This window comes from Zingiber officinale, chromosome 2B, assembly GCF_018446385.1.
Source record: "Zingiber officinale cultivar Zhangliang chromosome 2B, Zo_v1.1, whole genome shotgun sequence".
Taxonomy (NCBI): domain Eukaryota; kingdom Viridiplantae; phylum Streptophyta; class Magnoliopsida; order Zingiberales; family Zingiberaceae; genus Zingiber; species Zingiber officinale.
This window is the reverse complement of record NC_055989.1, coordinates 3,806,517-3,831,616: the sequence shown is the minus strand read 5'-3', so window position 1 is coordinate 3,831,616 and position 25,100 is coordinate 3,806,517. Positions and strand designations below refer to the sequence as shown.

The following is a 25,100-nucleotide window of genomic DNA, read 5'->3' as shown; positions in this document are numbered from 1 at the left end:
TCAGGAGATGCTGCAGGGAAAACCTTGCCTTAGCAATTTGTCTAGAACACATTGTTATCATACACCCGATGCCACTTCTTTGACAGTTTCAACTATTTGATACTGGGTCACAAATTGCATCATGAACTTCGTTCAACATCTTGAAATGATTCCCTGTGAAGCCAGGCTTGATCAATCCCTTGTGCATGAGACAGCGCAGGACAGTATACCTGGGCATCAAGCTCTTCTCCAAGCTCATCGACAGAACATTTGGAAACTTAACTACACTGTGTGCTCTGGTGTCCCTGCCAGCTTCTCTTCCACAAACTTCACAATCTTCCTTGTCTTCTCAGATGGTATCCGCGCAATGTGAGGTTGCTTTGTGAAGGCCTCCAAGACATGATCCTATGACCAGGGGCGGAACCAGAAAAAAAAATTCAGGGGGATTGAATTGTACAGATATTTTTTTTATGATTAAATAAAAATATTTAATAATTAAAGTTTTACATCAACTCTTAGTCTCTTACATAATAAACGATACTGCAGAAACTATACATATGAAATCTGAAATCTAACGGACAAAGGAGTTAAGCTCTAGACTATAGTCTATTCATTTCCACTGTGCTGATCCCTCCAAGGCTCCAACTCTTGCATAATATACGTTACTGCAGAAACTGCAGCCAAATAAACATGAACGTCACTCACATAAATTGTAATATGCACGGAATTTTTATGAGAGAGAGCGTAGAACAGAGCAAAAAAAAGAGGTTCAGAATTTTGAGGAATCAACGATGAACAAAGAACAGTTTAATAGCAAATGTTTCTGTCAATATAGAAGCAATAAGAAATAGGTCTACATCTCATTTTGCAACCCACTTGATGACTAACAACATAAAACACTCTCCATGCAAAAGCTATTAGCCATTTAGCCTATTAAGTTAACGACAACCAATTGATCTTATTGAACACTTAAGATTCTCATTTAAACCATATAACAGGCTGCAATACTAATACTTACAATATGTGATTGAAATGATATTGTTAGAGTTTACCAAGAGTCCAAGATACTAGAACTCGAGAGTCTTTCCATTGTCCCACTTAATACTCGACTGATTCTCCATAACCTGATAAAGTAACATTGAGAACATTTAATCTAACTTGCAAGAGAAAAAAAACTAGAAGTTTAGGAAAGATTAGTCTACCTTTCTTCCATAGGTGAGCTTCATTTCCTGGTTGGCACAGAAGTCTGCGACTGCGACGGTCGACGAGTCGATATAAGAGGAGGCAATTGCATTCTACGAGATTGCATTTGTTGAAAATGTTTTTATATTTGCTCATTTTCAATTGTAGAAAAAATATCCTTTTCAATGTATACAACTAGACTGTCATTCATCCATTCATCTCCCATTCTATTGCGTAAATCAGTCTTCACAGTCTTCATTGCAGAAAAAACTCGTTCAACCGAAGCAGTTGCAACTGGTAAAACTAATGTCAACTCTATCATACGATAAACCAATGGAAACACCAAATGTTTTTCAGTCTCAACCAATTTCTGAGCAAGAATTCCCAAGTCATCAATTGAAGAAAAGTAAGGATCATCCCGCAGATTATAAAAGTAACTCATAAGTTGTTGTTCCAAAAATAAATAATCAGTACCACAGAAGTCCTCGGGATAAAAATCAGCAAGATGGATGAGTTTGTGAACATCAAATTGAGAGAAAGAATTTCTTGGATGAAGACATGATATGCAACCAAGCAAATCCGTACTAACTTCTGAAAACCGATTATTCATCTCTTGTATAATTAAATCAACAACCTAGCATTCAAATTTGCAACCATGATAACATTAATACTCAATGAAATCTCTTTAACAAAAAAAAAAGATTTTTAGAAATAATACCTAACAAAAACTCTCCACACGATAATGATGAAAATTGGTGATGAGTTGCCCTCTACGCCTACCATGACCACGAGTTAGCATGTTGTCCTCCATATCAAGTATTGGAATCATATTCAATTCACAAAATGTGTTAACTTGTTCCAAAATTATCTGCCATCCATCTTCCCTGAAGTCTTGTAGTCGACATTTCACACTTCTAACCAAGGACATGCCTTGAACAATATTTTGATCCCCTTGTTGTAGGGAAAGTGATAACTCATTTGTAATTCCCAATATATACTTCATCAAATGTAACACAAAAACAAATTGATAACTCTCCATATTCTCAATTAAACCTGCGACAACACCTTTATTCGCAGAATAAGAGGCATCATCATGTATATTTCCTAACACTTCTATCACTGAAGACCACATAGAGCATAAACGAAGTAATGTTAAGTAGTGTGATCCCCAACGAGTATCTCCAGGTCTTGCTAAACTAGTTTCTTGATTTTTTCCTTTTCCACTATTAATTTCTCCACTTTCCAATTTAGCAATTATCTTATCATGTTGAATCTTTCTAAGTTGATCTCTCCTCTGACAAGATGCTCCAGATATATTCACAATCATGGTTATATACCCAAAAAATTCACTCATAGTAAAATTGTCATGGGCAACAGCAACAAGAACTAATTGGAGCTGATGAGAGAAACAATGAACATACATTGCAAATGGATTTTCTTGTAGTATCAAGGATTTCAATCCATTAAACTCGCCACGCATATTTGAAGCTCCATCATATCCTTGGCCTCTCAATCTAGATAATGATAAACCATGTTGCACAAATAAAGTATCAATAGCCATTTTCAAAGAATGAGAACTAGTGTCAGGCACATGCACAACCGCAAGAAATCGTTCAATCACACATCCTTCTTTATTCACATACCTCAAAACAACTCCCATATGCTCCTTCACTGAACTGTCCCGAGCCTCATCAAGCATCAAAGAAAAGAATTTATCTCCAATATCATTGATTATAGCAAGTGTGATCTCTGAAGCACAAGTACGTGTTAAATCCTTTTGAATTTTTAGGGAAGTCAATTGATTGTTTGCAGGAGCATTTTGTTTTATAACTTTAGAAACCTCTTCATTTCGTTGACTATACCATTCAAGCAACTCAAGAAAATTACCTCTATTTGAAGAACTAGTTGACTCATCGTGTCCTCGAAAAGGTAACCCCTGCTTCAATAAAAAGCGTGTCACATCCAACATTGCTGTTAAACGAGTGCGATAATCAATTTCCATATAGCGACTATGTACTCATAAAATATTCTCCACACTATGCCTTTGATCTTGAAAAGTCTCAAATTGTATTCTAGCTTCATTGTGATTTGTGACAGCTATTCACAGTCCCCATATGACGATTGAATCTTTCTAATGCCCTTTTCCAATTGTTGTATCCATTTTTTATAAAGGCATTATTTACATTTTCTTTATTTAACGGTTTGAAAAGATAACACCAAAAGCAAAATGCAGCATCTTTTGATATGCTATACTCTAGCCATGTATATTTTTTATACCAAGTTCCTTGAAAACTTCTTTCTTGATTACCAAAAGTTGTTTTCGGATACACATGACCATTTGGTTGACAAGGCCCTCGGAGCACATACTCTCTTCGAGCTTGATCTCGAATAGCAATATCAAAGTCTTCAATTGGTTTTCGTAATCCCGGATCACTAACAATATCATCCAAATTTAATTCTACACGGGATTGATTTTCCACTTGTTCAATAACATTCGGCTCATTAGAGGAGCTAGAGCCGGAAGGCCCGGAACTATGAGTTCGTTTAAAAAATCTCTTCATATCCTATACAAATAAATAACTAAAAATAAATTATGTAATGAAAAAATATATGTTGAACTAAAACTTTAATAAACTACCATTACAAATGCAATAGAAAACTAAACTTTAATAAATTATGTAATGGAAAAATGTACAAATGCAATTCTGTATATTAAAACTAAAACTTTAATAAACTAAAACTTTAATAAACGTTAATAAATTATGTAATGGAAAAAATGTACAAATACAATTATGTACATTAAAACTAAAACTTTCATAAACTAAAATTTTAATAAACGTTAATAAATTACAAAAATGTACGAATGCAATTCTATACATTTTACAAAAAAAAATCAAATAATAATGGAAACTACCAAGTACCCAAAAATGGTATTCTGTACATTTAAAAAAAAATCAAACTATAAAAAAAAAATAAAACACAACAAATCTAAATTCAAAGTTCAAACCTCATGCAGAAATGACGTTGGAGCTTGGAGCCTTAGAGATCCAGTTGCCGGTTGGAGAATGGAGACTACTGCCACCGCAGCGCCGCCGCCGCTTGCCGCTTGGCTGTTCGCGAGCGAGACTGCAGCCTGCAGGTCCGCAAGACCGCGACTCCACTGAGGCTCAGTCGCTCAGAGGCACCAACTACCGCACTTGGAGACTTGGTTGGAGGATTGGAGCCTTAGACTCTAGAGCCTTGGAGTTGGAGGAGAGTTGGAGTGGGAGAGGAAGAGATTAGGGATTTAGGCCTTTAGGGTTTCCGCCGCCGTTCTGTGAAGTAGCAGCGAAGAGGCAAATCGACATCGAATTAAAGAAAATAAAAGAAGATGTTGTGTTTAATGTTTTCACTTTTTTATAATTATTTTATTTATTTAACGTGGGCCCACTTACCACTAAGTTATGTATTATTTAATTAAAAAAACTAAGGAAGTAAGAATATGAAAAAAAACGCCTTGTTCTCTCTGTCACCGCACCTGCACCTCAGCACCTGGCCACCTGCACGACGCCGACGTGGACGCACCACACAAACGCGACAAACGCACAGTGGCAAATGGCGATGGCGATTGGCAAGCAGCGCTGCAGGCCCCCAGCGGCACCACCGCGGCGGCGGCAGGGCAGCGCCAGCGCCGCACCGGTGCATGGCGCACCAGCACGGCAGCAGCAAGCGCCGTGGGCAGCGTCCAATTGGGGGAGGCTGAAGCCTCCTCTCATCCTCTTGCGTCGCTCGGAAATTTTCTTATCGTCCAGCGATATCAGTGGACGACAGCCATGCTGGGGGGCTAAAGCCCCCCTCAGCCCCCCAGTCGGTCCGCCTCTGCCTATGACCATCCCAATCCCCTCAAGTTCTCGACTCTCCTTCCACTTCACGAATGAAAGCGCTGCAATAAGTTGTCAGTAGTGGTCTAGTGGATAACCACGGTTTTCGCCATCCCTGTAAGACCGTCCAATATTGAGTCTTTGCCTGTGAAGATAAACTTGTGGGCTTTTCCATCTCTGGGAACTTCAGCCCATGGTGACTTAGTCCAAGTTTTTCTATTAAATTCAGCGACAACCTATATCTCAATATAGGATCAAACCATGATACTCCCTTTAGCTCCGTAACTAATTAATTTTGAAGTTCTCTTGCTTAGTTTACTCATTGGATAAAGTACAAGTGGCTCTTCACCCAATAGCTAATATTATAGATATTTCATCCTACTAGAGGAATCATTTTACGGGAGGAAAATATTTTACAGTACACCGTACACCATAACTAAGATTCGAGTACTTCGTGTGCCATAGCTAGGATCTAAATCATGAATACGTAAGTAATGTGCTGAATACCTTGTTGTTACCACCGTATTCAGGGGCTTTCATTTGATTTCTTTATACAAGATATTGGAAAAAAAATGACATGGTTATCAACTATTGGTCGTAATGAAATATGTTATTTTCTCCTTTATGAGTAGTGTATTTTTGAGTATTGATTGTCAGAATGGGTATGTATATATATACTTTTGATGAAAAATTTCTATAGAATCGATTCATCCACGTTCAACATTATAGTTAATCATTTTTTTTAATGAAATAGTTTCTTCCCTACCAAAGTTATACTCAGCCTAAGACTAATAAAATTTGGAAACTATATTAAAAAATAAAATTTAATATTAAAATTAAGCAATTGTCTTTTTTATAAATATTATTTAATATTTTTAAAAATGCATTTAATTTGGGCCTTTTGCGATCTGTGAAGCCCACTATTTGTCCAGTCCACTATTTATTCGGAGCCCACTTCCACGTCGATACGAGCATGGTTTGATGTCTAGGGAAACAAACAGACCAGTCCAGCGTCGGCAATGTCCTGGCTCTCGAGATCGCTGGCCAACTCTCTTGCCCCCGACCACCGTAGCGACGGCGGTGAAGGCAGCGGCGGCAGTAGCGTTGCGGAATCAAGGGACGATGGCAGATCTTTCCGATCGGACAAGGGAAGCGGAGTGGACGAGAAGGAGGAAGATGATGATGCCGGCCGGGGCGTCAAGGAAGACATTTCTGAGCTCTCCCAAACCCTAGCCCGCCAATTGTGGGGCGTCGCCTCTTTTCTTGCCCCTCTTCCCCAGTCCGCCGTCGATGAGGCCCCCCCTGATCCGGCTGTTCTCAGCGAGGCGGAGCAGCCGACGGAGGAACCTGATTCGGCAGCGGTAGCGGGAATCCGGAATGATTTCGCTGAGATTGGTGGGAGATTCAGGTCCGGGATATCCAAGATCTCCGGCAATATGGGCGTCTCGGAAATATCCAAGTTCGCCTCCAACTTCCTTCCATTCCGGGACGAAGAAGAGGAGGAGCGGGCAGAGGAGGAGGAAGAAGATGATAGGAACTTCGGTTCTGGAGCTATTGGTATTACGGATGAAGTGATGTCCTTTGTCCATAACATCTCGATGCATGCTGAGACATGGTTGGATTTCCCTCTCTTATCAGATGACGAAGATTCTGATGGTAAGGCTTTTTCTATATTGATATAGATATTACTTTACCTTATTTTCGTAATTCGAAAATGTATTGAATGTTCTACTGAAGAACTATTTGGGAACTTCTAAAGAATTTTTTACTTGTATACGGAAGATTTTATTCTTAGATATTATTCCCTTGTTGATATATGGAAGATTTTAATTTTTCCTAACGTCTTATATCTGGGTCTTATATTGCAAAAGTTGGTGAAGTGATTTTGGCAATGTTCAATACAGTGGGAAGGAGAACCAGCACAATTTTTTTTTTCCTTTCCAGTTTAGAGGGATCAGACTTGTTGGAATGTTTTTGAATCATAGGTTGGTTTGATGGATGCATTTCTTGCTAGCAGTGTTGCCACATCGAGATCACCAATTCAATTGATTTTTGTAAGGGATCAGGAACTTCCATTTTTCATTAACATCATGTCTTTGTTCTTTGTTATGTCTATTGCTGTCTCAGTACCTCAAGTTCTTAGGAACGCCTTGAGTTGCTCGAGTAATCAAGAGATGCAGTATCATCTTCCTTATATCGCATTGGTTGCACGTTATGTTTCGTTGTGCCTTACTTTTTGGTGGGATAAAGTTTTTTATGTAAAGGGCCTTGTCTTTATGCTTGTTCTTCAGTGTGTTCCTTTTTATATCGTGCTTGTAAGGGCTATGCTTTTGTGCACATAAGAGAGCAGAAGCATATGTAAGCCTATCTCTCATATTGATGATCGAAGTTGCTTTTTAAAGAGTTTCCATGGCTGTTTCTCCTCATATTATTTCTAAAACTTGGATTGTTTATCATTTTTTTTTATAGAGTTCCAACATGTTATTTTCATAACTTCATTAGTTTTGTTTTTGCCTATTTTTCAGTGGCTGAACATGTGTCACATATGTGAAGAATTTCAAATTTCTTTGGTTCCAAACAACTTATGCCTTTGCCATCTTTCAGATTTTCACATGTCTGATGCCCAACTTGAGCATGCATATACTATTGAATGCTTTTCACCAAGATTGGCTGCTTTAAGAATTGAACTTTGCCCTAATATCATGAGTGAAGGGAGCTTTTGGAAAACCTATTTTGTGCTTTTGCATCCTAGACTAAATAAGCAAGATGCAGAACTTCTCTCAACACCTCAGGTAAGTTGCTTTGTACTTAATAATTGTTTTTTTGAATATTTGTATTTGATTATGTTCTAGATATTTATCAAGACCACCTTTTTTCTTGAACTTTTGCAATAAGAGAGTACCTTGAATGCATATTTAACCATACTAGGGCAGTGCAGTTATTGTTTTCCTGATAAACCACATAGTTATAATCGTGTTACAAGAAATTGCACCATAAAAAGGTTTCAGTATCTTGTTAGGCCTGGTAACATACCTTAAAAAGCAGCACCACACCACGCCTGGTTTCTTTCTGCTAGTGTAGAAAAATAATATGTTCTATGGATTTGATTAATCTTTAGCAGATGGACTTAGGAAATTAGAGTTGAACTAACAATGAACGCTAAAACAGAAGAATATGAACAAATTGAAAAAGGAAAAAACTAAGTTGTTGTTAACTTCTTTGATTCATAAGATTTAACATTTAATATTTGATATAACAATGATGATAAGCTTCCTTTTTGGCTATACATCACATATAATAGTTGTTACAAAGTTTTTGGCAGCCAGTTCAAGAATTTTTGGCCTCCATTCCTTACATGATCCTTTTTTCTGATCTGAGTGCATAACAAACTTTTGATAACTTTCACCAAAAAACACTGATATTAGAACCTATAATGTGTTTCTTTGTTTGGCAATTGAGTACCTCAAATTCCAGAGAAGACTACAGTGTCTCATCTCCACCGTCAATTGTGTGATCTGTGGGGTGAGAGCAATATGTTTTCAAGAATTGAATGGCTTTCTCTTAGTTTTAGTTTTGGTGAGAAGGTTGATTGTTTGAGTGAAAGTTATTTCTCAAGTTTCATCTCTTCCAGTTTATTACCACCTGGAATGGCTGTATGATGGTGAGTTGATTGATGTAATTGTGTTAATATTGGAATCTTTGCACTTTAGCTAATGATTTTTTTTCAAGTTGAAGGGAATGCAAATTAAATGACAAAGTTTCTCCTCGTTAGCATTTAAAGCATTTGGTTATATCAACTTTAATTAAAGTAAATATTTTCTAAATCCCTTTTTTCAAGTAGTGACTAGGGCATGATTTTCTATCCAGTGGTGCTTACTTTGTTAAGCCATGGTTTTCTATCCAATGGTGCTTACTTTGTTACAATGCTCTAGACTGCATGACTGAGAATTGTAAGATCTTTAATAAGCAAATCTTTCTAATGCAGTCAAGATGGCATACCAATTTGTGCAAAATGTTTAATGCTGACCTATATTATAAAGAAGTGAGAAGTCTTAGATTTTAACAGACTTAGTACTTTGTATCTGTAATGTTGTTTCTGTGGAGAGATTTAAAGTAACTTGACCTGGAATGTTTTGCATATTGTACAATCTATCATCGTCCACATGGTTCTCGCTTGTATAAAACTTTTGCTATTTCAGTTCAGTCCCTTTTTTTTCCTTGTAAGTAATAATTCATTTTATATCATGGATGTCTGTAGGTCGTGGAAGCCAGAACTATGTTGTTGCAGAAATTGCAGCATCAGAGCAAGTCAGATTCACCAAAACTGGTGGATGTTTCCCATGGGAAGTCTGAGACATCATTTCCATTTTCAAAGCCAGCCATAACCTCAAAGGATGCATTTGATACCTTTCCATCGGAGAACCCACAAACTGAATCCTTGCATGAGGATAGGCACCCAAACCCGATCATAGCAAGTTGGACAGCTACTAACCAAACTGTTGCTGAAGAGAAGAGACAGAATAAACACCTCAATAAGTTCAATGTTGCCTCCAACATCTCTGTTGAGGAGACAGATGATGATGACTGGCCAGAAGATGAGGATGGAGATACGACACCAAGGATCATCAGCATCCCTATCGATGAAGATGTGTCTTTTAGCGATCTCGAGGAAGAAGATGAAAAATATGCGCCGAAAGCTTTGAAAACATGAGAGCGATTACAATCCTGTTGAGACTGTATGGAAAAGGCTCGACACCGCACTGTTGTTGTCTCAGTGGTAACAGCTCTGCATTGATGGTGTGAATCAAATGCTCGTCTTTATAGACAATTGTTCATTACATGATTACTTAATTTGTAATCTTTATTGTTCTCTTGTACATATTACCCAATATGCTCAGCTTGAATCAGTTGAGACTATGTATTCGTTTGGAGCATTTCCAGTCGTAATGTAGCTTGAAATATTTCAGCTTTTTATAAACTAGTAATCAGTTTTGTATCGACAAGGAAGACTCAATCGCTTGCTGTTGTTTGTAATATGGTGGATTTTAACTGCAGTAAGATATGGGTTGCTCATATATCTGTGAGCTTGAGACTCGATGTTTACTGGAGATTTAGATGTGATTGATAAACTTGAAATAAGATGTTAGTGATGGCCGATGGGTTGCTTCCTGTTTACTTGTAATTCTATAAATGAAGGACGAATTACGGTTTGAATCCAAGTTATGGCGTCTTATATGTACGACAAACTTAAGAGGCCGTTTTGGATGGACTAATATATGTACGACAAACTTCCTCGTGTGGCTCCTCTGAGTTGGCGTCGGCGTCTCCACCAATCGTAATCAGGCAAGGTTTTCCTCTCACACCATCCCTTGAGATGATCTGAATTGTTGAGTTGTTTCATGCATCTTTGCTAGATTTTGCTGTGTTAACTTAAACTCAGTTTATGGCATGTGGGATGAATGCTATTAAGCTTTTGAAAGTTGATTTTTGATTGATCTAGTTAGCTTCCTATAATATATACTACAATATATAATGCTTTTAAAAAGAGGGATAAGGAAGTAAAGTGGTAATCGTTTTCTAAAGACACACGTATATTTTTAAATTTACTAAAAGACACATATTACTTTGATATTTATAAAAAAAATAGACATTTTAAATACATTTTTTATTTTATCCTTCTTACAAATTTAACTTTTTTCCTTTTCTCTTTTGTTTCTCGCTCTTTCTTCTATGCATGCAACCAATCTTATTTTTCCTCTCCTCTCTTCTCCTTCCTTTTTTTTTGCATGTGTATATGCATAACATAGACCTAATATACTAATCATATTAGGCCCACGACATTAGAGTTTAGTAGATTTTTTGATAATATTTTAATATATTTGTAGAAGTCGAAATAATTAATAAATAGTATATTTGAACTCTTTCTAATTCCAGAAATCGACAGAAATTGATCGATTATTTATTTTCAACTTCTAAGGAGGTGTAAAATTGTAATAATGATGAATCGACAAAAATCCTCATACGTGGGCCTGATATGAATCATATTAGGCCCAACGTGGAGGTTTTTTTTACTGATTTTTTTAATTATATTTTAACACATTCTAGAAGTTAAAAATAAACAATGGATATCATATTTGAATTCCTTGCAACATCAGAAATCGACATAAATTGAAATGGATGCAATCGGAGCTCTTTAGATCCCTAAAACACATTCTGTCGATTTCTGATGTTGCAAGGAATTCAAATATGTTATTCATTATTTATTTTAATTTTTAGAATATGTTAAAATATAATAAAAAATTAGCAAAAATCTCATACATTGGGTCTGATATGAAGAATATCAAGCCCATGTTGGACCTGATATGATTCCATATCAGGTCCAACTCGGACTTGATAAATTTCAAAAGTGATAATCCAAGAAAACATGTGATTAAAGATTTTAGTTTTGAAGATGACATGCTTATGCATGGAAATTATGCAAAGAAACCCAATTGATATCATTCTTCTATTCTTTAGGATCCTTGCATTGTCTCACAGTGCAATTCCTAAATCAAATAAGAAAATTGGTGGCTTTACTTATGAAGCTGCATTTCTTGTTATTGCTAGGGAATTTGGCTGAGTTTTGTAAGAGGACTCAATCTAGTGTATTCATTAGGGAGAAATATTCATCTTCTGAAGATCTTATTGAGAGATAACAATTCAGTTTGTATATTTTAATCAATAAGTTTTCTTTTTTTACGAAGACCTTGGTGACTTGATATTTTGTTTTGACAAAGAAAGTTTAAGATTCTAAATATGTTGGAATTCAATAGCAAAAGGAGGAGAATGTCTGTAATTATGTGTGATGCAAATAGAAAATTTTTCCTTCTTTACAAAGGTGGTGATAGGTGTTGGTGTAGCGGGGCCTACAAGAGGGGGGGGGGGTTAATTGTCTGCAAAATAAAAGTATATCCTCCTCGATTTTTCAACTCAAAATAAATAGCAACAATTAAAGTACAAGACAGAATTAAAATAAGAGATAAGAAATTAACTTGGTTACAACCAATACGGTTGTTAATCCAAGGCGGTTGAACAGCTCTACTAGAATGTCTCCTTCACTGTAGGCGGAGAAGTGCCTTTACATACTAAAAGAGTTCACAAGTTGCTAGGAATTGAATGCCTGATTTGAATACTATTTCCTAGCTCCAGGGGTCATTTTATAGCTCCTGAAAATCTCATCTCGAAGGTCCAAGGCGCCTCCAATAGAGGTCCAAGGCGCCTCCAATATAATGAGTGGATGGATAAAACTTTATCCATTACGCAAACGATCATCTTTGACCTTTCTGAGGCGCCTCAAACAAGCATGAAGGTAGACCCGACCCCGGGCCGGGTCTGGCCCGGACCCGGCCCGGGCCCATAATCGGGTCAACGGGTCGGTTGCCCGTTGACCCGGTTCGCCGGGTCGAACCGGAATCGGCCTGGCAAGTTGCCGAGCCGGTTCCGGTTCATTCGCTGCAAAACCGGCGAACCGTCGGTTAATCGGCGGGTTGAACCACCGGTTAACCGGCGGGTTGAACCGCTGGTTCGGTTCAGCCGATAATTTTTTTTTTCTTAAACGGCTTGAACAGCCGGTTAACCGGCGGTTCGGAGCCATTGGGAGGGTTTTTTGGGTTTTTTTTTTTCAACGGTTAGGATCATTTGACCGTTTTTTAATCAATGACTATGATTTAGTGTCCGTTACTATCAAAACTCTATAAATAGAGAGCTCATTTCATCATTTTTCACACACATCTTCTCTACTCTTAATCTCATTTTCGTATTCTCTAATCTCTAGACTCTACACACTTTCGTTTCCAATTTTCAATTACAATGGAAGGAGGCCGCGGAGGTGCATCATCTCGAGCTCGGAAGGAAAAGCAAATAATGAATCTGCGGGAGGAGGACCCCAACATTCAATCCATCGATGATGAGATCGAGCATCTTCCGAATCCAACACCCGAAACACAAGGAAGTGCCGATGCAATTACTTCTAAGGTTCGGGAACTTCCTCCTCTAAAGTCTTCTATTTTCACTAAACATTTTGAGAATGTCACTCTTCCGTCGGGAGAAATGCGTGCAAAATGTAAGCACTGCAATGCTTCCTACAAATTCCAAGCCGGCGGCGGCTATGGGTCGTTGAAACGACATGTAGAAACGAAGCACCCGACAGAATATGGACTTGACCGTTCTCAAACACAATTATCAAGATTTTCTTCAACTAGCGGTAGTACCGATTCCGATTTATTTTTATATTCGGATAATAAATTAATAGAATCATTAGCTAAATTTGTTTCCGTAGAACATCTTTCTTTTAGTTTTGGATCTAAATGCACATTTGAAGATTTTTGTAAAGAATCTCTTAATCCATGTGCTAAACGTGTTCCTAGGACTACACTTACTCGTACAATTAAAAAATTAGTAAAACCAGGAAAAAAGAATTTAATTGATGAATTTAGTAAATTAGATAATAAAGTTTCTTTATGTTCCGATATTTGGAGTGATCATTGGCAAACACATTCATATATGAGTGTGACTTGCCATTGGATCGATAACTCTTGGAACCTCCAAAAAAAGATTATTAGCTTATAGAGTTTTTGATAAATCACATAATGCTCATAATATCGCACAATTATTATGTTTAATTTTAGAAGAATATGACTTAACTCATAAAATATTTTCAATATCATTAGATAATGCTAGTTCCAATACCGCTTGTATAGATGATCTAAAATTTGTTTGTCAACATATTATTGGAGGTTTATTTTTTCATATTCGTTGTGTATGCCATGTTTTAAATTTATGTGTTCAAGATGGTTTAAAAATTTTAGAAAGTTATATTAAACCAATTAGAATTACAATTTCTTATTTATGGTCTCATCCATCTATAATGAAACAATGGGGTAGGTTTTGTAAAATTAATTGGATGAGACCTAAAAAATTTCCATATGATGTACCAACACGTTGGAATTCAACATACCAATTATTACAAGATTCATTTCAATATAAAGAATTATTATGTTCATTTTTTGCACAAAACACTAATACTAATATATATTTATTTTCACAACAATGAAATATTTGTAGTAGTATTTGTGAAATTTTAAAAGTATTTAATGATGCAACCGAACAACTTTTCGGTGTTTATTATCCCACTGCTCAATTAGTTTTAGAAAATTTTTCTAATATAGTATTAGTTTTAAATGAACATATTAATAATGAATATTTATCTCCTTGCATCTTAGCTATGAAAACTAAATGGGAAAAATATTTTTATTTAATTCCTGAAATTTATTTAACTGCATTTGCTTTAGATCCTAAATTTAAATTAGAAGTTTTACAAGAAATGTTAACTTTATATTATGACGCTTTAATTCCAATTAAAGAGTCTTCTTCCCCTGATCCAGTTAATATTATATATAATGTTAGAATTTATTTATATGATATTTATAATCAATATTATGCAAAATATGGAACACAAATTAATATTTCTGAAATACAACAAACTACTAGTAGTAATTTAAAACTTACAAAAGCACAACTCTTATTAAAAGAACGGACAAAACGTCGACGAGCATCCTCAAGTTCCATATAGGAACTTGAGAATTATTTTACGACTTCTTTTGATTTTAATGAAGCAGATAGCGAAAACTTCGATATCTTAAAGTGGTGGTCACAGAAGGCTCAAAGCTTTTTCTCTCCAGTCTTAACTGTTGCTGTGGAGTAGACATTTAGTGCCGACGACAACATATTAGATGAACGACGATCAACTTTGCCTCCCGACTCATTGGAAGCCCAAGCATTACTGGACGATTGGATCAGAGCGGAGAAAAGAATCCAAGGAATGCAACTTTCAGATGACGAAGTTGAAGATTTTGATACTGAACGAACAAATACGACAGGAACAGGAAATGGTAGTGAGTGAAAATGTAAAATGATAAAAATGTAAAAGGATAAAAATATAAAAGAACTACGTGAGCTTTGATTCTCCTAAAGGGATACGTAGGCAACTTAAATAAGTGCAAGCCCTTTTTCCAATATATTTTAATTTTTAATTTTTAATGTTTAATTTTTGATGTTTAATTTTTAATTTTTTAAACATAATAATCTTGAACCGTGACGAACCATGAACCGACGGTTCCGAACCGTGAACTGTAACCGTCTTGGGCGGTTAAGGTTAAGGGTCGACCTGCCTAGAACCGTCGAACCGGCGGTTCCGAACCATCGACCCGTTGGTTTCGAACCGTGGTCAGGTCTACATGAAGGCACCTCCAAGTTTGAGGCGCCTCCAATCCTGCTTGAGGCACCTTTACGGTTGAGGCGCCTCAGAGTTGGCAGGTATATAAGTGTTTCCAGCTTCTCTTTTTTTACTTCTTTGGCTTCCGATTCTCCGTTCGTTTGGGTGATTCCGGCCAACTGGAATAGGGCCCACCCGAACCCAATTCCCAGCCTTCTCCTCGAACAGTTTTCCGTCCCGGCTTTACGTCCCTCGAACGTCACACATGTTCTTCTCGCCCACCGGTGTACTCTTCCATAGCTCTCTCGTCCTTCGGACGCACCGAGCCCGTCGGCTCCCTTCCCGTGTCGTCCTTCTCACTAGATGTGTCTTCTACTTGACTTCCTGCGCTCCTAAGCTCCTGCACACTTAGACACAGGGATTAATAACAAACAGGACCTAACCTAAATTTGGTTGATCACATCAAAATAATCACGGGGTCCAACTATGTTTAACTTTTATACAAAGGATTTTTTGTTTTGTGACTATAGATGTAGTTTATGTGAATTATGTCTTTAGTTAGATCTGAAATCACATCATGTAGGTGGTAAATACGAATTGAATTGTTACTAGTATTTGATTTTTTTTTTATTTTTTTTTATCGAGCATCATCATATTTTGGTTTTTGGAAGGTCTTAAAATTTAATTAGGAAGAATCGACAAAAATCCCAATGTGTGGGCCTGATATGAATCATATTAGACCCAATGTAAGCTTGATATGGAATCATATCAGGGCCAATGTATGGGCATTTTTGTTGATTCTTTCTTATTATATTTTAACACCTTCTAGAAGTTAAAATAAAAAATGGATATCATATTTGAATTTCTTGCAACATCATAAATCTACATGAATTGAAATAAAAGCAATCATAGTTCTCTAGGTCTATCAGTAGATTCTGATCAAAACTCATTGATGGATCTAGAGAGATTCGATTATGTTCATTTCAGTTCCTGTGGATTTCTGATGTTGCAAGGAGTTCAAATATGTCATTTATTGTTTATTCAGCAATTTATTAAAACATGTATTTAGGTTTTCGAATTTACTAAAAGGCGCATGCTACTTTGTTATTTACCAAAGGGCGTACCTTTTTATAGTGTTTTCCCATTCTACACTCTTGACAAAGTTAACTATTTCCTTTTTATTTTCTCTGTCATTTCTCTCTCTCTTCTCTTTCCTTCTATACATGCAACATCTATTCTCATTCCTCTCTTCTTTTTTTTCTTTCCTCTCTTTACAACGCTTTTCCTATACGTACATATATGATAACGTGAACTTAAAAAGCCTCATGAGATGCCGATTCTTCTAAAGATATTTTAACACCCCTAATAAGCTAAAATAAATAATGGATAGCACCATTTAACTCCTTACAACTTTAGAAATTCATAGGAACTGAAATAGGTGTAATTGAAGCTATCTAGGTCCATCAGTGGATTTCGACCAAAATCCATTGATGGGCCTAGAGAGCTTCGATTGCGTCCATTTCAGTTCTTATGGATTTATAGGGTTGCAAGAAGTTCAAAAATGCTATGCATTGTTTATTTTGACTTCTCGAAGGTATTAAAATATAATAAAACAGAATCACCAAATTCTCTACGTTAGACCTGATATGGAATCATATTAGGTCTAACGTGGGCCTGGTATGGAATGATATCAGGCTCACCGTAGAGAATTTTGATGATTCTTTTTTGTTATATTTTTAACACCTCCGAGAAGTCGAAATAAACAATAGATAACATATTGAACTCCTTGCAATCCTAGAAATCTACTGGAACTGAAATGGGTGCAATCAGAGCTCTCTAGGTCCATAAGTGGATTTCGGTGGAAACTCACTGATGAACCTAGAGAGTTCTGATTATACCTATTTCAGTTCTTGTGGATTTTTAGGGTTGTAAGGAGTTCAAATATACTATCCATTATTTATTTTGATTGCTCAGGGGTGTTAAAATATAATAAGGAAGAATCGTCAAAAAATCTTCATGTTGGACCTGATATGTATCATATAAGACCCAACATGGGCCTAATATAAAATGATATTTGGCCCACTTGGGCCTGATATGATTTTATATCAAGCCCAATGTGAAAAATTTTGACGATTCTTTCTTATTACATTTTAACACATCCGAGAAGACGGAATAAATAATGGATAACATATTTGAACTCCTTGCAACCCCAGAAATCCACAGGAACTGAAATGGATGCAATTAGAGCTCTCTAGGTTCATTAGTGGATTTCGGTCAAAACCCATTGTTAGACCTAGAGATCTCAGATTGTATTCATTTCAGTTCTTGTGAATTTTTAGGGTTGCAAGAAGTTCAAATATGCTATCTATTGTTTATTTTGGCTTCTCTGTTGTGTTAAAATGTAATAAGAAAGAATTACTAAAAATCTCTATGTTGGGCCTGATATGATATATACCAAGCCCAACGTGGGTCTGATATCATTCTATATCAGGCCCAACGTGGAGATTTTGAAGATTCTTCCTTATTATATTTTAACATCTTCGAAAAATTAAAATAAACAATGGTTAACAAGGAACTCTAATTGCACCCATTTCAGTTATTATAGATTTATGGGTTGCAAGGGGTTCAAATATATTATCTATTATTTATTTCAACTTCTCGGAGGTATTAAAATGTAATAAGAAAAAATCACTAAAATTCTCCACGTAAGGCCTGATATGGAATCATATCAGGTCCAACGTAGAAATTTTTAGCGATTCTTTCTTATTATTTTTTAACACATCCGAGAAGCCAAAATAAATAATAGATAGAATATTTGAATTCTTTGCAACTTCAGAAATCCACGGAAACTGAAATAGGTGCAATCAGAGCTCTTTAGACTCATCAATAGATTTTAATCGAAACCCATTGATGAACCTAAAGAGTTCTAATTGCACATATTTTAGTCCTTGTAGATTTCTAGGGTTGCAAGGAGTTAAACGGTTGCAAGGAGTGTTAAAATAGTTTTAGAAGAATAAATAGTTTTAGAACAATCGACGTGTAAAAAAGAGGAAAGCAAAAAGAAAAGAGAAAAGAGAAGAAATATTATATGGATAAGAGAAAAAATAAAAGAGAAAGAAGAGAGAAATGAGTAAGGAAAAAAATTAGTCAAATTCATCATGATGATATAATAAAAAAAATATTATAAAAAATATGTCATTTGATAAATAATAAAATAATATAATCTTTTCTTTTTTTTTGATAAATTCAAAAACTTAAATACGTCTGTCAGTGAATTGCTGTATAAAATTTCGTATAAATGAGGGACGGAGGGGCAACTTTTTGAGCACCAACGTTAGGTCGAAAGATCTACGGCCGTCGTTAACATCAAACGACACAGTTTGGTTTACAGAGCGAAAGTAACAATGTTTCGACGTCTCTGCGCCGCCGTCCACAATCGACTTCAAGTGACTGCCACTCTCGGCCATCGTCGGACAGCCGCCCCCTCCTGCCCACACTTTCTGGGATTCGTCAAACCCTATTCTGCTTCCTCCGTCGGCGCCGACGATCCCTCATCCCTGACCGCTTCCTCCCTCATCAGATCGTGCGGGATCTCCGACCGTGCCGCCCTCTGCATCTCCAAGAAAGTCCAGCTCGACACCCTCGACAGAGCGCTCTCGGTTCTCACCCTCCTCAAGGACTACGGCTTCGAAGAAGCGCATCTCGTCCGCCTCGTCGACCGCCTTCCTCGTGTCCTCGTGATGGACGCCGAGAAGACCTTGAAGCCAAAGTTGGAGCACTTCCGCAGGATCGGCCTCGTCGGAACCGCCCTCCCGGAGATCCTGTCAGCTAGTCCCGATCTGCTCAGACGCAGCTTAGAGAAGCGATTGCTCCCCAACGCTGAGCTCCTCAAATCAATTTTGATAACGAATGCGAACCTTGTGAATGCCATAAAGAACTCACTTTGGTTGATGGGCTTAGACATCAGAACCAAAGTGCTTCCCAAGGTCGATGCTCTGCGCGCACACGGCGTGCCCGATGATGTAATCTGTGTGCTTTTGACCCGTTACGGTGACGCTTTGGTGACAGATACAAATCGATTCAATGAGGCCTTTGACAAGATCAAGAAGATGGGAATCTGTCCGAAGAAAACTACTTTCGCCCGTGCACTCGGGATGCTTGCTATCTTGCCCCAGAAGAAGTGGGAGGAGAGACTGGAGACCTTGATGGGATTGGGATGGTCACAGGATAATGTCTTGGAGGCCTTCTCAAAACAGCCTCATATTGTGTGGATATCGACTGAGAAGACAAGGAATACTGTGAAGTTTCTGGAAGAGAAGCTGGGATGGACGCCGGAGCGCACAGTGAAGAATCCAGTTGTTCTCTTGATGAGCCTGGAGAAGAGGTTGATGCCTAGGCATGCTGTCCTGAGCATTCTCATGCACAAAGGATTAATCAAGACTGGCTTCATAGGGGATCATTTTCTGATTTCGAACGAGAAGTTCATGAAGCAATTTGTGACCAAGTATCAAGAGAAAGCTCCAGAAATAGTCGAAGTTATCAAAGGAGTGAAATCATGTAGATGATAACAATGTGTTCTAGACAAATATACTAACAAGCAAACTCTTCTGTAAGACAAGCCTTACACCATCCCTCGGGATGTTCTGAATTGTTCAGTTGTTACTTGTTACATGCATCTTTGCTTGGTTTTTTTTGTTGTTGTTGTTGTTGTTGTATTAGCTTAAACTCATTTTATGGCATGTTTCTTGTTGCTTAGAGTATGATCGAGGTGGATACTATTAAGCTTTTGAAAGTTGATTTTTGATCGAAGGAATTAGTTAGTGTCATAGAGAAACTTGCCATATTTATCCATTGTGGGAGGAGCTTGGGCAATTGTTCTTTGATCATAAGCTCTTACAAAGGGCAGTCCGATGCATGAAATGTTCTTCAATGCAAGGTTCTAGAAATAAATTTATTTTACACATTTTTATCATACTTTGTAAGAGATTATTTCCATGATGACCTCTAGGTCATTCAAGCTTTACCGCTCCATCAAGACTCTTTCAATGAGCTCTTACATAAAAAATAGTCAAAGTGCTTCAAAATGTTGATAATCAATTTGTAGGTCAACATAAGTGTGTATCCCATCCAACTCAGATCGTTTCCATCTGTCTAACCTACGATCAATCCTTGATTGATATCTAGCAATCCACTGACCTTTAAGTCTATCAAAGAAACTTTGACAAAAATAAAGTGGCTATTTGGATGATGATGGAGTCAGATGAGTACCAATATATGAGAGAAGACTCTGAAGTGTAATTCTATAAATGAAGGACGAATTACGGTTTGAATCCTAGTTATGGTGTCTTATATAGTTATGGTGTCTTATATGTACGACAAATTTAAGAGGCCGTTTTGGATGGACTAATATATGCACGACAAACTTCCTCGTGTGGCTCCTCTGAGTTGGCGTCGGCGTCTCCACCAATCGTAATCAGGCAAGGTTTTCCTCTCACACCATCCCTTGAGATGATCTGAATTGTTGAGTTGTTTGATGCATCTTTGCTAGATTTTGCTGTGTTAACTTAAACTCAGTTTATGGCATGTGGGATGAATGCTATTAAGCTTTTGAAAGTTGATTTTTGATTGATCTAGTTAGCTTCCTATAATATATACTACAATATATAATGCTTTTAAAAAGAGGGATAAGGAAGTAAACGTGGTAATCGTTTTCCAAAGGACACACATATATTTTTAAATTTACTAAAAGACACACGTTACTTGGTATTTATCAAAAAATACACATTTTAAGTACATTTTTTATTTTATCCTTCTAACAAATTTAACTTTTTTTCTTTTCTCTTTTGTTTCTCACTCTTTCTTCTATGCATGCAATCAATTTTATTTTTCCTCTCCTCTCTTCTTCTTCCTTTTTTTTTGCATGTGTATATGCATAACATAGACCTGATATACTAATCATATCAGGCTCACGACATTTAGAGTTTAGTTGATTTTTTGATAATATTTTAATATATTTGTAGAAGTCGAAATTGTCAATAAATAGTATATTTGAACTCTTTGCAATCGCAGAAATCTATAGAAATTGATCGATTATTTATTTTCGACTTCTAAGGAGGTATAAAATTGTAATAATGATGAATCGACAAAAATCCTCATACGTGGGCCTGATATGAATCATATCAGGCCAAACGTGGAGGTTTTTTTTTACTGATTTTTTAATTATATTTTAACACATTCTAGAAGTTAAAAATAAACAATGGATATCATATTTGAATTCCTTGTAACATTAGAAATCGATAAAAATTAAAATGGGCACAATCAGAGCTCTCTAGGTTCATTAGTGAATTTTATTCAAAATCTACTAATGGACCTAGAGAGCTCCGATTGCGTCCATTTCAATTTATGTCAATTTCTGATGTTGCAAGGAATTCAAATATGTTATTCATTATTTGTTTTAATTTCTAGAATATGTTAAAATATAATAAAAAAATTAGCAAAAATCCCGTACATTGAGTCTGATATGAATCATATCAGGCCCATATTGGACCTGATATGATTCCATATCAGACCCAACGTGGGTTTGATAAATTTCAAAAGTGTTAATCCAAGAAAACCTATGATTAAAGATTTTAGTTTTGAAGAAGACAGGCTTATGCATGGAAATTGGGCAAAGGAATCCACAGTTGATATCATTCTTCTATTCTTCAAGATCCTTGCATTGTCTCACAGTGCAATTCCTAAATCAAATAAGAAAATTGGCGGCTTTACTTATGAAGCTACATTTCTTGTTGTTGCCAGGGAATTTGACTTTGAGTTTTGTAAGAGGACTCAATCTAGTGTATTCATTAGGGAGAAATATTCATCTTCTGAAGATCTTATTGAGAGATAACAATTCAGTTTGTATATTTTAATCAATAAGTTTTCTTTTTTTATGAAGACCTTGGTGACTTGATATTTTGTTTTGACAAAGAAAGTTTAAGATTCTAAATATGTTGGAATTCAATAGCAAAAGGAAGAGAATGTCTATAATTATGTGTGATGCAAATAGAAAATTTTTCCTTCTTTGCAAAGGTGATGTTAGGTGTTGGTGCAGCGGGGCTGACAAGAGGGGTGAATTGCCTGCAAAATAAAAGTATACTCTCCTCAATTTTTCAACTCAAAATAAATAGCAACAATTAAAGTAAAAGGTAGAATTAAAATAAGAGACAAGAAATTAACTTGGTTATAACCAAGACGGTTGTTAATCCAAGGCGGTTGAACAACTCCACTAGAATGTCTCTTTCACTGTAGACGGAGAAACCTTTTTACACACTAAAAGAGTTCACAAGTTGCTAGGAATTGAATGCCTAATTTGAATACTATTTCCTAGCTCCAGGGGCCAATTTATAGCTCCTAGAAATCTCATCTCGAAGGTCCAAGGCGCCCCCAACAGAGGTCCAAGGCGCCTCCAACGAGTGGATGGATAAAACTTTATCCATTGCGCAAACGGTCGTCTTTGACCTTTCTGAGGCGCCTCAAACAAGCATGAAGGCGCCTCCAAGTTTCGGCTCCAATCCTGCTTGAGGCGCCTTCAAGGTTGAGCCGCCTCCAATCCTGCTTGAGGCGCCTCAAAGTTGGCAGGTATATAAGTGTTTCTAGCTTCTCTTTTTACTTCTTTGGCTTCCGATTCTCCGTTCGTTTGGGTGATTCCGGCCAACCGGAATAGGGCTCACCCGAACCCAATTCCCTGCCTTCTCCTCGAGCAGTTTTCCGTCCTGACTTTACGTCCCTCGAATGTATCGCACGTTCTTCTCGCCCACTGGTGTACTCTTCCACAGCTCTCGCATCCTTCAGAAGTACCGAGCCCATCAGCTCCCTTCCCGTGCCGTCCTTCTTGCTAGCTGCATCTTCTGCTCGACTTCCTGCGCTCCTAAGCTCCTGCACACTTAGACATAGGGATTAATAACAAACAGGACCTAACCTAAATTTGGTTGATCACATCAAAATAACCACCGGGTCCAACAATCTCCTCCTTTTTGATGTGCATCAACCCAAGCTTAAGTTAGGGTAAAAACAGACAAATAGTAATTTAAAGAAATTACAAAACTAACATTTAAAGTCTAAATTTTCAATTAAACTAAATTGCAACATACATAAATTTTAGTTCATAAGAAAATTTTAGTTCGCCCTAAACTGAGCTTGTACCTATTTCTCCCCTTTGATCACAGCAAAAAATGGGGTACAAAATATTTTCAAAAGAAATTCTAAGTTAATTTGCAGAGATTTGACATAATTTTAAGAAACTTTGAAAAATTTTCTAAGTAAGATTTAAGGAAGACGATTTTCTGAAGAAATTTTAACTTAGCAAAAAAAAAATGTTCTTGAAATTTGTTAAGTAAAAAGTTTGATATTTAAATCATTTTCAGAAAAAAAATTTAGTTAAGACAAATTTAAAAAATTTCTCATTTAAGAAGAGATTAAACAAAATTGATAATTTTTCTAAGTCAAAGAATTTCCAAAATGTTAAAAAACTTTTTAAACCATTATTCAATTTTAATTTTCATGCTTTTATCATAAAGTTAATTAAATTTTTTTTTTTCAATATTTTAGTTTCCAGGTTGTGGCGAGGCACTATGCCTTCTTGGTTATTGGAGCAATAATCACTTCCTTATATAAAACCTCATAAAGAAATTAAACATTTAACCTTTTTCTGAAAGCCTTTAAAGAAAATAATTTACTCTAATAAAGATTTTGGAACCCAATAGAGGTTCCTTCCTAAAGGGTTTATCAAAATCTTAGAGGGTATATAGCTTTTGGAAACTTTTCTAAGTTGATCATGATATTTTCTTATATACCAATTTAATTTTCCATAAGTCTTAATTTTTTATTTTTGAAAAACATTTGTTTTTGAATATTCAACCGTTTTCAAATTTTCAATTTGTATTTTCAAAATATCATTTTCTGATTTTAAATTGTTAAATAAGTCTAATGGACATGATTTTTCTAATTTCAATTTCAATTCCGCATTTTTTTTCTAATTGTGTTAGATCTTTCGTAAGTATTTTGATAAATTTAAACGACTGAGTAGGAGTGACAACACGTACCTTACTTACCTCACTTGGTGATGCTCCCCCTTCATCGCAGCTTTCTTCTTCTGATGATCCTCCCCCTTCATCTATGCTCATCTCTGAGCTAGTTTCTTCGAAAAGGTGGTTGGCCATCAGTGCTAATCCCGAGAAGGTCTCGACTTCTGACTCGGAGGATGAAGAATCATCCCATATAGCCTTCAGACTCTTGCATGTAGAGGGCGTCAGTTTTTGAAACTTCTCCTTGTTCTTTTTCTTCAGTTTGGGGCAGTCATCCTTGATGTGCCCTTCCTCATTGTAGTTGTAGCATCGGATCGTCCTTTTGTTGCGTTGATGCTTCCTCGACCGTGATCAAAATTTATTAGTTTTAAGAAATTTATTGAAACGTTTTACCAATAGCGCCGCTTCGGTTTCGTTGATCGACGTTTCGGAGTCAGGATCGTCCTTTTCGGCTTGTAGGGCAATGTTGAGGTTCGACTTTTCTACTTGTTGAGGCTCTGCAAGTTGAGACTCGTGAAGTTCGAAGGTAGAAAATAAACTTTCTAAACTACTTACCTCAAAATTCTTAGAGATGTAGTAAGCATCTACTAAGGAAGCCCACTCTGGAGTCCTTGGGAAGGCGTTGAGTGCATACCGGATGGAATCTCGATTTGTTACTGATTCACCGAGATTTGTTAGTTGCGTTATCAGCTCCTTGGTTATCGCTTGGAATTGCGCTACCTTCTCGCCGGTGTTCATCCAGAGATTCGTCAGCTGAGTCCG

The 25,100-nt window shown here is 36.7% G+C and overlaps 3 protein-coding genes across 3 annotated transcripts; 2 read left to right on the top strand and 1 right to left on the bottom strand.

The window, feature by feature from the left end:
• Positions 1-1,046: 1,046 nt before the first annotated feature.
• On the bottom strand, positions 1,047-3,163 carry LOC122048097 (zinc finger MYM-type protein 1-like). Its single transcript, XM_042609702.1, has 5 exons — positions 3,049-3,163; positions 1,898-2,910; positions 1,358-1,795; positions 1,182-1,274; positions 1,047-1,103 (listed from the first exon to the last, which is right to left on the bottom strand). The coding sequence occupies exons 1-5, from the start codon at positions 3,161-3,163 to the stop codon at positions 1,047-1,049; spliced, it is 1,716 nt and encodes a 571-aa protein (XP_042465636.1).
• A 2,831-nt stretch (positions 3,164-5,994) lies between these two features.
• On the top strand, positions 5,995-10,024 carry LOC122045112. Its single transcript, XM_042605183.1, has 3 exons — positions 5,995-6,677; positions 7,626-7,813; positions 9,280-10,024. Exons 1-3 carry the CDS (start codon positions 6,041-6,043, stop codon positions 9,730-9,732), a joined length of 1,278 nt encoding a protein of 425 aa, XP_042461117.1. The 5' UTR covers positions 5,995-6,040; the 3' UTR covers positions 9,733-10,024.
• Positions 10,025-18,601: 8,577 nt separating this feature from the next.
• On the top strand, positions 18,602-20,082 carry LOC122045111 (transcription termination factor MTERF2, chloroplastic-like). The gene has a single exon (XM_042605182.1). It carries the CDS (start codon positions 18,678-18,680, stop codon positions 19,836-19,838), a length of 1,161 nt encoding a protein of 386 aa, XP_042461116.1. The 5' UTR covers positions 18,602-18,677; the 3' UTR covers positions 19,839-20,082.
• Positions 20,083-25,100: the final 5,018 nt, after the last annotated feature.

Excerpts from the sequence above, each read along its gene's own strand:
- LOC122048097 (XM_042609702.1), bottom strand. The coding sequence starts at position 3,163 with ATGGAAATTGATTATCGCACTCGTTTAACAGCAATGTTGGATGTGACA. Across the intron at positions 1,796-1,897 it reads CCAATTTTCATCATTATCGT|GTTGTTGATTTAATTATACA; the intron begins GTGGAGAGTTTT and ends TTTGAATGCTAG. Across the intron at positions 1,104-1,181 it reads AGCTCACCTATGGAAGAAAG|GTTATGGAGAATCAGTCGAG; the intron begins GTAGACTAATCT and ends TTACTTTATCAG.
- LOC122045112 (XM_042605183.1), top strand. The coding sequence starts at position 6,041 with ATGTCCTGGCTCTCGAGATCGCTGGCCAACTCTCTTGCCCCCGACCAC. Across the intron at positions 6,678-7,625 it reads AGATGACGAAGATTCTGATG|ATTTTCACATGTCTGATGCC; the intron begins GTAAGGCTTTTT and ends GCCATCTTTCAG. Across the intron at positions 7,814-9,279 it reads AACTTCTCTCAACACCTCAG|GTCGTGGAAGCCAGAACTAT; the intron begins GTAAGTTGCTTT and ends GGATGTCTGTAG.
- LOC122045111 (XM_042605182.1), top strand. The coding sequence starts at position 18,678 with ATGTTTCGACGTCTCTGCGCCGCCGTCCACAATCGACTTCAAGTGACT.